The sequence below is a fragment of the Bactrocera neohumeralis genome, chromosome 2, assembly GCF_024586455.1.
Source record: "Bactrocera neohumeralis isolate Rockhampton chromosome 2, APGP_CSIRO_Bneo_wtdbg2-racon-allhic-juicebox.fasta_v2, whole genome shotgun sequence".
NCBI lineage: Eukaryota > Metazoa > Arthropoda > Insecta > Diptera > Tephritidae > Bactrocera > Bactrocera neohumeralis.
In genome coordinates, this window is record NC_065919.1 from 87,247,524 (window position 1) to 87,264,453 (window position 16,930).

The following is a 16,930-nucleotide window of genomic DNA, read 5'->3' on the forward strand; positions in this document are numbered from 1 at the left end:
TCAAAACCAGCACTGACAGCGCCAAGTGGCAATCAACGTTTGCGGTGGACAAGTATGTAAATGATATTTCTTAGCGTTTGTTTTTGCTTTTGTTTATCTGTCAATGTTAACTCCTTGCTGCGGAGAATTTTCGCCATTTCCACTTGCATTACAACTGCAATGTCAACTGACATAGGAATGCTCTTTGGCGTACTTTGCATACGCGGTTTTTCGACTATTTCATTAGTGATGGATTTGGGGCGATTTGGTTGCCGTTGCTGCGGTATCAATTACCGTTGTCACATGTGATTATTGGTCCAGTAAATACTGGTAATTTAAATTGTGCTACGTCAGATTAATTTTTGTTATAACGGTAAGTTTGCTGAATATATAAAATTAATCAGGATATTCGGTGGAGTTTAGGGTTTCTGAGGTGTCCAAAGGTTTAAGTGGTTACATGGGTTTCATGGCAACAAAAAATCTATCAATTTTTGTCCTATTGAGTTTTGCATCATCTCTAAAATACTGTCCTAAATCATGAAGTTGATTTATGTAACAGTTTTGGGGATACAGCCTAGAAAAGTTGCACGTTCGAGTTCAGCTATATCGTCACTTAAAACTGTGTTTTCATAGTTGGTTGTCAAGACTTCTCGCGAATTAATATATCGATCTTAATCAAATTTTACACAAATCTTCGAGATGCAATTTGCAAATTCTTGTAGGAAGGAGTTTCTTGTTCAAAGACAACTATTAAAAAAAAATGTCAACAAACTTTGTAAGAATGTCAGCTAAAATCACAATTTTCACTTCTTTGTTCCTTCATTCGTCCAATACTTGGCTTATGGTTTTAATTAAAACACGTATTTCGTTTTTTTTTTTTTTTACTTCGGTTTATCTCATAAGATATTCTGCTGTCAACACGGATCCACATTTTTTCGAAGGGCAGCCGGAAATGACGTCATAATGACCAAGTTTTCAATATTTTTTTGAAAATTTCGCAAAATCTTTATAAAATATGTACCTTTAGAAGAGTTAAAAGTTAGAACCAAATATTTCATTTCTTATATGAAACAATATTATTGAAAATATGGAGCCGTAGAGAAACAGGTAACCGATTAAGTAACGCATAAAAACAACTGTCCAATGACAGTTTCAAGTCCTTTCAGTTCTTCGCGACTACTTTAACACTAATTCCGTTTTAGATTGAGCTAGTGAAGCCGAATTGTTTACTCTAACTTTTTTAACGACTTTGAAAAAAATTAATTTTTAATAAAAGAATTTTAAAAATTTTAGAAAGAAAATGTTAGACTTGTAAATGAAACTTAATAAGTAGTAGTTTTAAGAACTAATCAAGAAATCAAAAGATATTTTTGTTGGAGCGCACATTTCAATAATCTTTTATAAAAATTATCATTTTTTGTAATAAACTTTTGCTGTTAGTTTATGTAAAAAATTATTATTTTTGTAAAAACATTTTTTTTGTAAAAAACATTTTTTTTAATAAAAAACATTTTTTGTTAAAAACTATTTATTGTTGTAAAAAATATATTTTTTTTGTTAAAAACACGCTTCTGTTAAAATTTTTTTTAAGTATTTGTTTTTTAATTTTCTGTTTCTGTTACATTTTTTTTTTTAATATTTTTTATTAACTTTTTATGTAACATATACTTATTTTGTAAAAATCATTAAAACCAACAAGAAATAGTTGCTAATTTCCTCTTCCTAAGTTTATACACTCCTTATAGCTGTAAATAGAAAGTTCCAATTTATGGCGGACAATTCTATAAGAGTCTCACATTTTGAGGTTAAGTACAATTAAGCTTACGATCTTGAAATGTACATTTCTAATTTTCAACATAACCAGCAAACAAATGTCTCAAAATTTTTGCAACCCACAAACTAGAAGATTCCCAAGTGGAAAGCTTCCTGCATTAGATATTTCACGTACGCACCGTGACAGTTATACTTAGCAAAATCGCAAAATTTATATTTCATTAGTCATGCACGCCTCTTTGCCCAAAGGCGTACCGACATTACACGCATCACTCATTACCGGCGTTTATTGATTGCAAATTGTGCGGAGTACAAACTTTACAACGCATAAATTAAATGACTGGAATATGCAGTGCACGCGCATGCGCAAACTCAAATCAAGGCGCTTCCCATATTTACATACATATGCACATATGCACGAATAAATGTGCGCGAATATGCCTGATCGCAGCGCCATTCATATTTTCCGAGAAATAACGTCGCACCGCCTCATTAAACTACGATTATTACTATATAAAAATTCCGCTTTATAAGCTAATTTCCGAATTGATGGTCAATAAACATTTCAGCAAGCCGCTCACCGTTGGTCAATTAAATGTGTCATCCGCGCTGCAGTGCCCGTACAATCACGACTTGCCGGCGCGTAGCGACAACAGGCGAAATCAGCGCTCCTCGTACGCACACAGGCACGCATGCTCGGCGCGTTGCTGCAAACCCTGGGATTGCAGTCGAATTACGCACCGTTTAAATTAAGTGAGATATGCGCGCACAAACGGCAGAAACTGGCAACTGCAATACCGGCACTCCAGCGCCGGACGACAATGGCGCGGTAGTTGTGGCCGCTTGTTCCGAGTTGTCGAGTTGTTCGTATTACCATTTACATTTCAATTGCCAAACTAATATGTGCCATGCTACATGTTATTGCTGTTGTTGCTGCTGCCGCTCAGCCGCCAGCTACTAAATTGCACATTTTATGTTTTGTATTAGAGGTGGCAATTGCGCGGCTGGCGGGCAGGCGCAGTGCGCGCACTGGAAGCTCGAAGATATTAGATGTGGCGTGTGAAAGATATAATCGTCGTCTTCAATTGCAGGAGTCATGATAATGTGTGCGCAGTGCTTTCGGCACATATGGCGGAATTGTGCAGAGCATCAGTTGTGGTGCTTAAGACCATGTTGGTTGTTGTTGCTGTTGCTGCCGGTGTTGCCAACCAATGCCATTTGTAATTGCAGCGAGCTCATGTGGCGTCTCCGTTGGGTTGGCGCTACCTTTTTGTTTGCGCGGCAGCGTCGGCTCCTCTGCATGTGTGTGTATGTGTGCGTATGGCTGTTAGTATTTGTATTTAAAGTGTAATGCCTCTAATGGCTGCATGTTGCTAATCCCACTAGAATGGAATGCGCCTGCTTCTACAATTTATCTCAACTGCTCAAAGTGGAAATATGCAATTAATTGTAATTGTAAATATTTCATAAATGGGCATAAGTGCATTTAAGCTTTTGCTTGTGAAATTTAAATAATTCTTTTTATTAACTGATTAAGTGATTGAAATTTTTTGTAAGAGTTTGTTTGCAAATAAATACATTTCTTGCTGATTGCCTGCTCTTCGGCGATATATTCAGGTATTGTAATTAAATATATATAAAAAAGGATATTAAAATATATTCCTCAACAGGTTTTGGGTAGTTTGTGACATCTTTTCTGTTGGACATTATTTTAAATTTTATTTTTGGACATAGGCATATGTATCATAAATATATTTTTCACAATTTCTTAGCGTTTTAAGTTCAATGGTTTTAATTTGAATTAAAACGGCTCAAAAACTTAACATTATGCCCATTAGAAAATATGCTTTAACACAAATATGATGCAATCTCACCTTGAAGCAATGTTTACCGAAATTTCGAGCTGACTAAAAAATCTAAAATTCAATATAAAACAGTATATTCCTAAAATTTGAAATCAAAGAAAGAGGTCGAGGCTAGAACTGAATCTTCTTAAAATCAGTTTCTGGCTTACTGGATTAAATTAAGTGTTAAGTACCATTCAAGGATACATATATTTGGTAAGGTATACTATATATTAAGGGGTTACATCGGTTTCCTGGGGTAAAAAACAGATTTCTTCAACAAATTTTCTCTAACAAAAAATATGTTTTTATATTAGTATTTTTAATTGTTACAAACATACACTATTAACAAGGAATTTTCGAAATTTTTGGAAAAAAAATTTTTATATTCGGATATTGCGATGCTATTTCCGGTAACCCCTCAGAAAAAAGATGAAACCTCGTTAGTACGATAACTTCTTACAGCATCATCTAAAGTAGTAAAAATACGTGTTTAAAACAAAACCTTGTCCTAGAACTTAGATTAATGAAAAAAACTGAAAATTGGATTTTTGGCAGATAGTATTTTTAAAAAAAAATAAAATTTTTCGAAACTTTTTTTCAAATAGTTGTAATCGAAAAAAATTCTTCGTCCAAGTCTTTGAGAATTGTATCTCAAATACCTGTGTAAAATTTCATGAAGATCGAGTAGTTCTCGTGAAATTTTGACAATCGACCTCAAAACCACAGTTTCGAAAAAAACGCGTTTAAAGACTGCGCACTTAGCCCACCTAGCCTTGAGCGCACAAGTTCTCAAGGCTGTATCTCCGATACTATTACTCCGATCAACTTGAAATTTTGGGGTCATATTCTAGAGGTGTTGCAGAATTTAATAAGATAATAATAAATAATTTTCGAAACCCCTAAACCCATGTAACCCTTTAACTGATCAGCGCGACGAATTGAGTTAACTTAGCCCTGACCATAGGCCGGTCTATCTACATACGAATTAGTCCCTCAGTTTTTGAGATATCGATCTGAAATTTTGCATACACTCTTATCTCCCTAAGAAGCTGCTCATTTCTTGGAACCGCCCATATTGAACTCTTAGAGAAATAGCTGTCATACAAACTGTTCGATGAAAACCCAAGAAAAGAAGAAAAATTTTTTTTTGACAAGATCTTCATAAAATTAAACCTTTTTCATTAAATACCGAACAATTTTTCCCCAAAATGAAATTTATGTGGCTTTTGGGTGAAAATGAAAGCCTTAAATTTTTCCTCAGAATAGCGCACCGTTGGCCGATTACATTTTAAAATTTACTTACACATATATATTTGGTATAATACGAAAGCACCTGTGAAGGGTATTACGTACTTGTTTTGTAAAGCAATAATCTCAAAATCCAAAAAACTCGAGCCTATTTGATATTGAACTCTAAAAGTCAGCTTACTTCTATTGCTTAGCTGGCAGCTACTGCGCTTCTTCCCCAAGGCAGTTGCGAAGCTCGTTAGTAGAAATCCACATAGAACACGCATTCACGCAGCAAAGGTGTGCGGCGCGCCGTCTAAGTGAGCGCACGAAATGACATGAGATGCAAGAAAAATTTGATTACCTTATCTGCAGGAGCTCATTTCATTTGATTTGTCTTTATTGTGTACGTACTTGTTGAATAAGTGTAATCTGCTTACCTCAAATTGGGTAGCGACCGCCGTTGCGGCGTGCATTTTGGCGTTGCATGCCGCAAATCCATGCTGATGATGCCCAGCCTCATGCGCCGGGTACTTGCACCTCAAGTAATTTTTCTTATTTAAATGTGTTTTATATGCTTTCATTCTGGCTGCGGGCTGCTGGATGCTGTGCGCCTGACTGCCGCTGTAATGAGTTATAAGTTGTTTGAGCTGCTGGATACCTTGTTTAATTAAATCGTATTTTTTGTAGCAACGAATTTTTCTCATAGAAATAAAAAGCAAACAAAATATGCTGATTGCTATCTTTGTTGTTGTGCATAACGCTATTTAAAGGCTGATTGTTACACAGAGGCACGCAGTTCGCTATGAAATATGCAACAAATATGGGTGCGCTTGTTGTTGCGTTCCACAAGCGGTTGCCAACGAAAACAATCAAATTTGCTTGGCACAACGCGATATTCGTGCGATTTTGCATATACATACATACTTACTTATAGTATACTTTAGGAAACGCGCTTTGTTATACTTTCAAATTCCGCCTTTGGCGTAGTCATAAATAGATCGTAATAAAATTTGCCTTTTTCATAATTAATGTAAGTTGTTTTTTCAATAAATTTTTGGCTAAATATTTCAATAGCGCCATACCGTCCATTCTCAGCGCTTCACTTTACGCTCAGCGTTCGCCGCATTTGGTGGCCACTCTAGTGGCGCATAGGAGGTCGCCAGTGGACCAGACTGTGGCGAATGCCATTTTCCACACATCTTACTGTTTCGTTTCTTTCGTTTTCCCATGCGCTTTTGTTATTGTTTTTGTTTTAATTAAATCGCCGCATGTTGCTTATTGTTGCCGCTGCTTTATCTAATATTGTCTAATATCTCAAGATTCGTTTTATGAGAGCTTTCCAACGTTTGTTTATATGTTCGCTTTCTTGTTGTTGGAATTTTAACTCGATTCCCATGTAAATACTCAATTTGTTAGCGCTTTTATAGCTTAATTAGTATGACGATAGTCGATAAATTACATGCTTAGGCATAGTTTCGGTATATTGTTGTTGTTGTGGCAGCGTAAATTATTTTTAAAGGATTTGCGGTATTATGTTCATATTGTAATGCTTGGACGAATGCACATCAGAACCCATTCCAATTATATAGAACCGATTTTGTTGCAAAATTATTTAGCTAATATTTCCGACTGATTCCTAGAGGAGTACTCTTGAGAGTGGCTGTCTGACGACAGTAATTCCAGCTGGGTGAAGTGAAAAAATAGCTGTCTGACGACACACCTAGGCCTTTAGGAAGCCCATTGTGATACCACCGGCACTAATATTTCCCCACTCTATTGCCCCCTCTGTGTACCATCCAGTGCTTCCGATGAAGTTTATCAGTACTTACATTTGCAGTTTTATATTTGCAACTTCTGAAACGTCATCCAGAAAACCCTTGAGCGTATAAAGACAACACACAGTTAGAAGTAGGTTTTATAGCGAGAAAATAGCTTTTTTATTGGCGAGCCTTCGGAAAACAAATGTTTGCTATTCGTTTTAACCCAAAATTGTTATTTCAAAGTCGGGGCAGTATGCTTAAATATAATTTTTTTGTCGAAGATTCGAATTTAATACCAAACAGTAACTGCAAATGATCGAATTAATCCCTAGGCGAAGTAATAGAGTTTTAGAATAACCCTAATTTCGAATTTCGAAAGTATTTCGATAGGCTAACTTCAGAAAACATAGAAATAATTTTTTTTAAATTATGACTTAAACTATTTTTTATCGGTTAGTGTAATTATATATGTACATATATATGTATATGCTTTTAGTCTATTTATTACAATGATAAAATATATACATCAAAAGCCTTTTTATGACATTTTATTATTAAAACTAGCAGTGATTTCACATATTCAACAACTTCTTCTACTTTTCCCCTCTTTACAGATATCAGCTGCTGGTAACTTTGAATTAGAAATACTAGAAATTTCAAATACAAATAGCCACCTACTGACGGGCTATTGCTGTGGTGTTCCTCTAGAGATAAGAAGTACAAAAACGACGGGTAAGCGCATTCGCCCTTCACAGTTTATAACCTCATATGTTACCTTACATTATATTGTCATCTATTATTATAAGTATATTAGTAAATACGCACATTTCCATTTAATTGAGTTCGATTTGGGTGTTTTAGGTTGTCCGCCATGTTCCACTGCCTTTCGCCTGTGCCTCAAGGAGTACCAGAGTTCGCCGCCCAGCATAACGACGGGCTGCTCGTTCGGCAACAAAACCACAGGCATTTTGGGCGGCTCCAGCTTCGTGCTGAGTGAGCCGGGAATGAGTGCGATTGTGCTGCCATTCACGTTTCGTTGGACGGTGAGTAAAGCGCTTCAATTATGTTAGTATTTATGTGGAATGAGTGATAAAATTATAATGACTTGCCTAAAAATTTGTGTGGAGTATGTGTGTCCACAGTATTAAATGCTGAAGGTCATTGTGATGCTGTGTTTGCTGTGTTTTTAGTACGTGCAATATATGTACAGTTAATTTAATGGTGATAATATTTTACTTTTGTACTGGTTGCAAGTGCTGCCAATTTTATGTTTGTTTTTGTTTTTACACTCATGTTTTTTTTCCTTTGGCACACTCCAAATCTTAAGCCTGTTTATTTTTAATGTTTGCATGTGTTTTCTGATAAGAGAGGAAACAATTATATAACCGAAAAATTCGTTGATTAAATAAACGTCACAATTTCAACCGGATACATTTCGGATATTTTGAACTAAGGCTTGAAATTGTTGTGAAAAAAAGTACATGAATAAGCTTACGCTTCATAAGTGTGAGATACAAATATAGTATAGGTGGTTAATAAGTGTTAGCAAATAGCATTCTAGAGACTTGGAGAGTGTCGAATCGAACAAGTAACTAGCACATATTTATAAGTCGGTCACGTGGCGATAAAATAGAAGTGTGTTATGGGCTCTGATGAGGTACCCACACACACTTTTTTTAGATTTAATTATGTGGATAACTTTGTAGTTGCTTTTTCATCTAAATTTCTTGCTTATACCGAGTTTATACACGAAATGTTTTGTAGATCATTAACGAGAACTTCTGTTTTGGGGTTTTCCATTATGTACATTTACTCTGGCAAGACGAGTCGGTAAATTTTCAGCATTTCTTTTCATATTATATTCTCAAATTCTTGAATACTTCATTTATGCGGTGCCCGATAATATTTTAGATTATCTAGATACAAAAGATAAGCTTCCGAACATATTGTAAATATACAATATATTGCAAGCATGCAAGGAAATCAAAGAGGAAATGAAATGCCGAGTTTTGTAGCGATGTTACGAGCAAGAACACGCTTTGCTTCAGAACACGAGCGACTCGGCTTCTTGTTGTTGTTGTAATGGTTACATAGTCCCCGTTAGGATGGTAAGGTTGAGATAAGTTGTCATCGAGGTCATCCAACCGCAGTCCCAGGAAACATGCTGTTTCGACGGAGCCGGACCATAGCCATGCAAAAAGTTGTTAGTGTCATGTGTGGAGTCGTTGCCTGCTGGTTGTATATTTGATGATATATCCGGATCGATTCTGGATTAGAAGGAATTTAACCTGCTACAGTATTCAGAAAGAAGCTGTGCAAGGGCCACTCTCGATTCTGGCGGCTACTTGAGCTGCTTCGACTCATTTCATTTGTTTTTCTGGTCGCCCCCTCTCCTAAAAAAACGCGGTTTGGCTGACTAAAGTCTTCGAGTGTGAATCTAGCCTTAGCGTACAAGAACAAACCTAGCGAGCATAAGAAGGTTTTGGTAGACTGGCAGTTTTTCATAGAAACTAACTGGTTCTGAAAGTTTTAAAATACACTTCATTTTGCAACCCCGTCAATCATTGTATACTTGAAGAAATATTGAAAAAATATTGAAAAAATTATAAACTTAAAAAAAATTTGAAAGTGCGCAAAAATTTACAGAACGACGTGCAATTAAATTGTCTGTCTGTTACATTTTTCCACTTCTATTTTTATTTTTGTTTCTTTTACGTACCTCAGTTGCTTTAAAGGCTTGCCCAATTTATTCAGCTGATTAATTATGAGTTCGTTCCATATTTTTTTTTATTTATTTCTGCATTGTACGATTTTTATTTGATTGAGTTTGGTGCGAAAAAAGTGAATTGAATTTCAACTGCAAAACAGTTTCATATTTTTATCAATTATGTACATAAAAAGTTTTATTAAATCAAAAATATTTTATATTTTTTTTACGCGAAAGAAATACTTTACCTCAACTCCTTTAAAATTGGTAGGGAACTCTTTTATATTTCGAAAGCATTACACAGGAAATTTGTAAAAAAAACTGTAATAAACCACTTTCACGCATCGCGGTTTAATTTCTAATGCCCCGAACAATATGATGAAAACTCAAATCAAAACTGTGAAACAACAAACATTTATATCCACCCAAACAAAAACATAAAGTGCACACTCATGGCGATATGAATTCTTATATTTCTGCATGCCACACCGCGACTACCACTTTTCGTTGCGAGAAACCATACAAAAGTTGAGCATAAAAAACGTTGACTCATCAGTTAGTAATTTGAATGGAATAAGCTGTGCTGCTCCGCTGCGGCAGCATGGGTAAAGGCAAAAGGCAACAAAATCAAATTAAAACGGATTAATTCGCCCATATTGTGCGTCCAGCAATGTTGGCCCAACAAATGAGGCTACAACTACTAATACCGGACAGCAATTACTCACGTATTTATTTACAAACTTCATAGCTTCAGTTATGTATAGCAGCCAGTTATTCGGTTCGAGCAACGCCAGAGCAACATCAACGCCGTGTCTTAAGTAAGAAAAAGCAATTAAAATTACTAGTTTTTGCTGAACTACCAAAAAAGTCCAATTCTTCTTGCTCCTTTCGCGTGTTAGATACATATTTTCTGGGTTTTAAACGCACATCATTCATTTCCTAGTCCATACGCACACACACACAGGCGCATACGCAGTCTGTGGCATTTCTTGCGCATATTTCAATTTTTTTATTACTAACAGCCGTTGAAAATTATTGTATATTTTATGAGCGCTTTAGCTGCTTCTACAAATGTATGTACCTACATATGTAAATTTGTATGTGTCGGTGGGAGCGGCGTGCAAAAACATGCCTCGCGGATAAGGTGTACTCGTGTATGTACATAGAGATCAGTATGCAAATACGTTAAAGCCGATTTGTGGAGTGCCACATATATATTTACATATATGACCATCTACTTAAGTACTGGCGATTTATAATGTGGATTACACATCTCCGAACAATAAGCCCAAACTAATTTGTTTCAGAAGAAGCAGCAAAAATGCCAAATCTAGTTTTTGCTATTATTACTTAATTTATTTAGTTTATTAATATATCTTCTTCTTCTTTATTAATATATACTTTACATAAAATTAAGGCACTATAAGACAAACTTATGACTGAAGTTGATACTTGAACCTTTGGAATACCTTCAGTGCTGCTTAGTGACCTTAAATCTAAATCTATGTATTTATAAATATGGATGTACATATGTATACATTACGTGATTTATATGCATCCCCTGAACTCTAAAAACGCTGAACATTATGTCACAGACAGTGTAATCGAGTGAGAGGCATTCGTTCGTTAACAAGCAAACGGAGCAGCCGCAAGCAGGCGCTGGAAAATAAATTTAATTTTCTTTTGAATATTTTATGATTCGTTCGATAATAATTTTAAAATAAATTTGTATTCGTTTAACAATAATCAGAAAATAAACAATTTGGACATTCTTGACACTTAGTTTCTAAAACATCGATACAAATTTAAGAAAACCTTGAGAATGTGCCTGTTCTTAAAGTGGTTATTTCTGGAGTTGTAGCGTGACAATGTTTCGTACTTAATTTACATAGTACTTTAAAAAACAAATATTGGGAATATATTTCGAGATACGCGTAGATTGCAGATTCAGCTGGCATATCGGCGATGTAGTATAGATTGCGAAGGGCGAGGTGGAAATAAACAACCAAAATCGCAAGGTCAAATATTTTGAGAGCAGCAGAGATATCTCTATTCATTAACTTACCTACAATCTCAGATCGCTGACTATAACTTGAAAGTTTAGTGGCTCAATAGGACCGTAGAAGACCAAAGGCGACCTACCAAAACACTTAAATTGTTATTGCAGTGGTTTAAGGGTTTATTTTCATATTTCTAGCTACTTAGCAAAGATCATCAACTCCAAAAAGAAGTAGTATTTTATTTGAAGTTAGTCTAAAACAATATTTCTGAACGATATCTCAAAAACTGAGGAACTCTTTCACATAAATACAGAACGTCAAGCGGAATTATTTAAAGGGACACCGCTCGCCACCTGGTCATATATTATACATATACTACTTAGAGACTCCGAAGCTTCCTTTTGGTCGTTATGAACTTCATTGCGGAGTTAATATACTCTGTTCAGGGAATAATGAAAAATTATTATTCAAACTAGGAAATCTGATCAAACTTACTTAAATTTTGCGTCTTAAGTTTTGCTGAGCTGCTTCTCTGCGCAATTGGAACGAAAAAAATATGGAAGTTATACGGGTTCCCTGGGGGAAAAAAACAATCTTTTCACAACAATTTTTTTCTCAAATAAAAAATTAAATTTTTTATTAGAAAACTCTGAAGTATTTAGAAAGAAATATTTTAAAAATATTTTAAAATTGGGTCGCCATTTCCGGTGACCCTTCGGAAAAAAGAAACTCCCGCGTTGGCAGGATAACCCCTTACAGGATCATCTAAAGTAAAAAAAAACACGTGTTTTAGTTAAAATCTTAACATAGAACTTTGACGAAGGAAAAAAACTGAAAATTGGATATTTGCCAGACATTTTTACAAAATTTTAATTAAAAAAATGTTTCTTCCAAGTCTTTAGGAATTGTATCTAAAAGACCTTTGTAAAATTTTCTGAAGATCGGTTGAGTAGTTCGCGAGAAATCTTGCCAACCAACTTCAAAAACACAGTTTCGAGAAACACGCTTTCAAAGACGGCGCAGTTAGCATAGCAAGCTTCGAGCGCACAAGTTCTCAAGGCTGCATCTCCAAAACTATTACTCGGATCAACTTGAAAATTTAGGACAATATTCTAGAGATGGCGTAGAATTTAATTAGCCAATAAAAAGTTTGATTTTTTGAAACCTGTAAACCCAAGTAACCCACAAAAATGTTTAAAAATCGGTAAAAAAAAGTTTTACCCTTGAGACCGGCCTTAAAATTGTTTTTGATCAATATAAACATCTATTCCAGAGCATGCATTTGCTCCATTGATTTGATTAAAGCCATAACTCAACTCTTGCCAGTATTTTTTAATCAAAATGTTCTTTTATAGCTCACAAACCTCAAATACCCTCAGCTATGATCAGGACCTATATACATACATATTTGTAACGACAAGTCCAAATGGGTCAGCCTTCCCTTTTATTTACAAATCACCTTTAATGCTCTAAAATAAATTAATTTGCCATGCCTCAAATTAAACGCTTGTAAGCGCAACCGATTTGCAAACGCTTAGCAGCGCACTATCGCTAGGACCCGGACTTAAACGCCACTCAACAGCGCTCATCTCCGAGCCTGCTGCCGCTGCTGGCCAGCTGTGACGGCGGTCAGCGCCAAGAAAATGAATTAATTATGTATTTAAATGTCGGCTGGCAGATCCAAGACAAATCCGCGGCATTAATATTCCATGTCAGATTAAGTGGACGTGCTATGTGAAGTCTTCATACAAGCAAGACTGCAGAAGAGCCAAAGAGTGCGCACAAACACACACATGCAAATATGTGCGTACGAAATTGACGTTTATGCTGGTCTATATTCTTTTATCTCAATTTTTTTTTTATTTCAATATTTTGTTTTCTTGTATTTTTTGGGTTGCTTGGAGCGCTTTATTATGCCTGCATGCTACCTTTAAATGATTTATAAGTATTTCACATGTTTAAGCTGCCAGCGTCGAGCAGCATTTTTATTTCATTACATACATGTTTTTGTTGTTGTTTGTGTGCTTTTTGGCATTTTACATTTTGTATAATCTTTTACGCCACTTTAATTTGCGATTTTTCGCTGGCTCATTACTCAAATTATACACCAAAAACAGCAAGAAAAACAACAACAACAACAACAAAAATGGTGGAAAAAGTACGGCTTGTAAGCGCGTACAAGCACATTCTTGTTCAAAAACTTTTTTGAGTATTCATGTATGTTGTTGTAGTGTTGTAGGCTAGCTTGTGTCCATCAATTTCCAGTTGGTGCTTGGTGCTGTTCGACGCAGCGTCGTTGGTGTTTTCTGGCGTTCGCTTGGCGCGCACTTTTTGCCCACACACACTAGCTTATTTTTAGCGTTTTGTTATTGTTGTTGTTATTGTTGTTGTTATTTTTTTATTTGTGAAATTATGGCTTTGGCCGGTTTAACAGTTGACTTGTTGCCCTCTTTTGTAATTATTGTTACTGTTTTTCTTCGTCTTCTTCTTATTGCTTTTGTTGCTATTGGTGTTGCTGTCGTTACCTTTAGGTGTTTTTATGTCTGCTCGTGTGTTTTATGTCGCTTTTTGCACTGTTATTTAGAACACTTTGCTGTTTTTTATAACTTCATCGCCGACTGAACACTGACCCAGGTCCAGCGACCATTGGTCATGAGGCTTTTTGCGCCAAACACCCGTACGAGTACTTGACCACACATACACACACACACACGCACACAAGTGACAAAAGTTTCTATGTGTGCGTGTGCTGTGCGCATATTTGCCGTGCTTCTAATTACAATTGTTGTAGATTTGTCCACACTTTTTTGTCAATACGCTGCGTAGTTGTTGTTGTTGCTAGGCCGTATTTTAGTTGCTTCATAACTTTTGCGGTCTTTATGCGCCAGCGCTACTGTTTGTTTCTCCAAGTCGCATATTTATGAGCTGGCATTTGCCACATTTCGTGGCTTGCTTTAGTAGCTCAGCGTTTTTATTTGCTTAGTCAACAACAATAACAACATTTCGAACTCAAAATGTGACTTACTGGAGCAAATAACTTGCATAAATAACACACTTTTTGTTTTAAGTGTATGTGTGTGTGTATATTAAAGTTGGAGTATATAAATTTATTTTTTTTATAAAAAATTTTCCATAGCATTTTTTTTCTATAGAAACCCACTTGCTGCATTGTCCAAGTGACTTTGTTTTATTTAGTCTGCGCACCGCTTTAAAGCCAACGAATGGTGTGTCTAAATATAAATTAGATAAGTGAATAAATTGCGCAATTAAGCGGCGAAATCTGTTCAAATACTTCGCGTTGCACATTTGTCGCCAACGCGGCTTATGTTGCATGTGGTAGCACTTGCCGGTGGACCATTTTTCATGCCACACCAGCAACCGCATTTTCTGGTCGAACATTACCAACTGCAACGGCTATGGCTACAGTTGGTTGCTTGCAGTAAAAAAATGGAAGCTTGAATAAAAATATTCTTTGATACTTGGCGCTAATAAAAGTTAAAAATTGTTGAAAAAGTAAAAAAAAAATCTGAACAAAGTACGCTAAACAGTTTAGCAATTGAAAATATGAAATCATTAAGGAATTATTGCTTTGAAAATACTTGAAAATATGCCACAGATTACTTCAATGAACATTTCTATAAATTTTACGGTAAAAGAAATAACCGGAAATCCAAATTTACAGAAAGAATATATCCAATAGAGGAATATTTTCAAAATTATTGTACTCTTCAGCACTTTCTGTATGAGAATGCTTATCTGTTATTTTTTGTATTTTATATTTCATGAAAGACTTCTTGGAACAACTGGGTAAGATTTGAAACAACTTGAGAAGAGAGACGAGACGAGCGAGACGAGACGAGAGAGACTTGTAGATGAGGAACTCTTTTTTGGTCGAGCTCGTGATATTGGCCTGGAAATTTATCGAAAGAAAATCTTTGAGAAGAGTAACGATAAAATCACACAAACTTGTCTGAATAACACCAAATTCTGCTCTCTAACGAATTGAGAACTACTTCCTGTGGCGGAATTAATGATAACCTACCGCCCTTCCGTACTAACCGCTCGTATATAACGAAATTTGACCGTAAATACAAAGTAGAAATTAGCTATTCTCTTTTCTTTACATTCGGGTAATGTTGCCATTGCTCGATTTATATAAATAATTTAGCAGATTACTAGCTTTTCAGTATATTTGTATAGTCAGTGAAAGATCAAAACTAAAACCCAATTGTTATATGTATTATTCTTATTTATAAACACTATTCGAATGTGATTTTTAGTTAGTTAAAGAGTATTTCAATAATATTCAAGTTTATTTTTCAATGACTACACAATATCCAGAAATCTAATTTTCGCGAATATCCTGCAAGCGGTGGTGAGGGTTCATTTATATGTTCAGAAGATATAAGTTGGATGGAATGTCTGAAGGTATGGGCTCCCAAGTGTTTAAGGCATGACCTCCCAAACACGGTACCGTCAAGAAGGAAGTGTTGAGTTGTTTCCACCTAAACTTCTTCCATACAGCTTCTGAAGATGGCGTCTGGTAAGATTTCCAGCCTTACAGCATGGACGCCAATAGAACAATGGCCTGTTAAAAGCTCCAAAACACTCAATGCTATTGATAGATAGTACCCTGAACGCACTGTTAATGTGTTCAAGGCTAGTGTCGCCGCTCTGCTATCTGAGTGGATGGTCACTTCTCTGAAGAAGGCTGCACACTGGAGCAGTACATCTAATGCTACCTTAATGGCTTGAAAGACACTGCAATAGTCAGGAATCTGAAGCTGGAGTTAATAGAGAGCTCCCGACAGTAAACCACTCCACCAACCTTGCCCCCAAAGTTTGAACCCGTCCGTAAAGAAGCACCTGTCCTCCAACGGCTTTTTCCTACCCACAACTCTCTCGCCCGTATATGGGCAAAGAAGGAGCCCCTAGAGTTCGGTTTGGCGACTCCATGATCCAAGTAATCCGGTATGACGTAAAAGTGTATGAGGATTTCCGAGTGTTAAGACACCCAGATTATCTGTTTTTGATAGCAACTTTCAAAGCCATACACCTTCCGACGATGTCCACGGGCTTTATGTGCCAGATGCCGTTAAGCTCATTGATTGGAGTGAACATTATTCACTACACATGCTGATGAGCCCCGTCCGTTGAGCGCTCTCCAGACCAGTGTGGTCTTTTCCAGAGTCCTCGACCACATAAAGACCAAAGGCCCCTTTCGGTAAGAGATCACGCCTTTTGATAATGGCTCCTAACCTAGTTTGGAAGCGAAATATTATAAAAACTGAATTTAAGTATCGAATACTAAATAAATTTTAATCATTTCAGGGAAAATTCTGCATTTTGCTTTGTCATCTAACACCTCTAATACTTATTAGATCGCGGCGATCCACTCTAATAGTATGCGATTACTAATAATCTTCTTAATATGTGTATTTACACAGATTTTCACTATCAATTGATTATTGCCGTACAAAAGCAAATTAAAGCAATTCCAAAAAGAAAAAAGGTTACACCGAACACACCTACTTAGTTATTAAAACGGGGCTAGTACTCATATTTCGCAGCGACTATAATACGAGTGCACTGGTAGCAGCAACGAATAATATGTAACTACCAATACGATGACAA

General features: G+C 36.0%; 1 protein-coding gene across 2 annotated transcripts in view; it reads left to right on the forward strand.

The window, feature by feature from the left end:
* The window catches only part of LOC126767798 (protein serrate), a 97,479-nt gene that overhangs the window by 18,599 nt on the left and 61,950 nt on the right, over window positions 1-16,930 (forward strand). For both annotated transcript variants that reach the window (XM_050485434.1, XM_050485435.1), the window contains exons 3-4: window positions 7,204-7,321; window positions 7,451-7,632. In XM_050485434.1, the coding sequence (XP_050341391.1) occupies window positions 7,204-7,321; window positions 7,451-7,632 (300 nt within the window). The remainder of the gene's footprint in view (window positions 1-7,203; window positions 7,322-7,450; window positions 7,633-16,930) is intronic.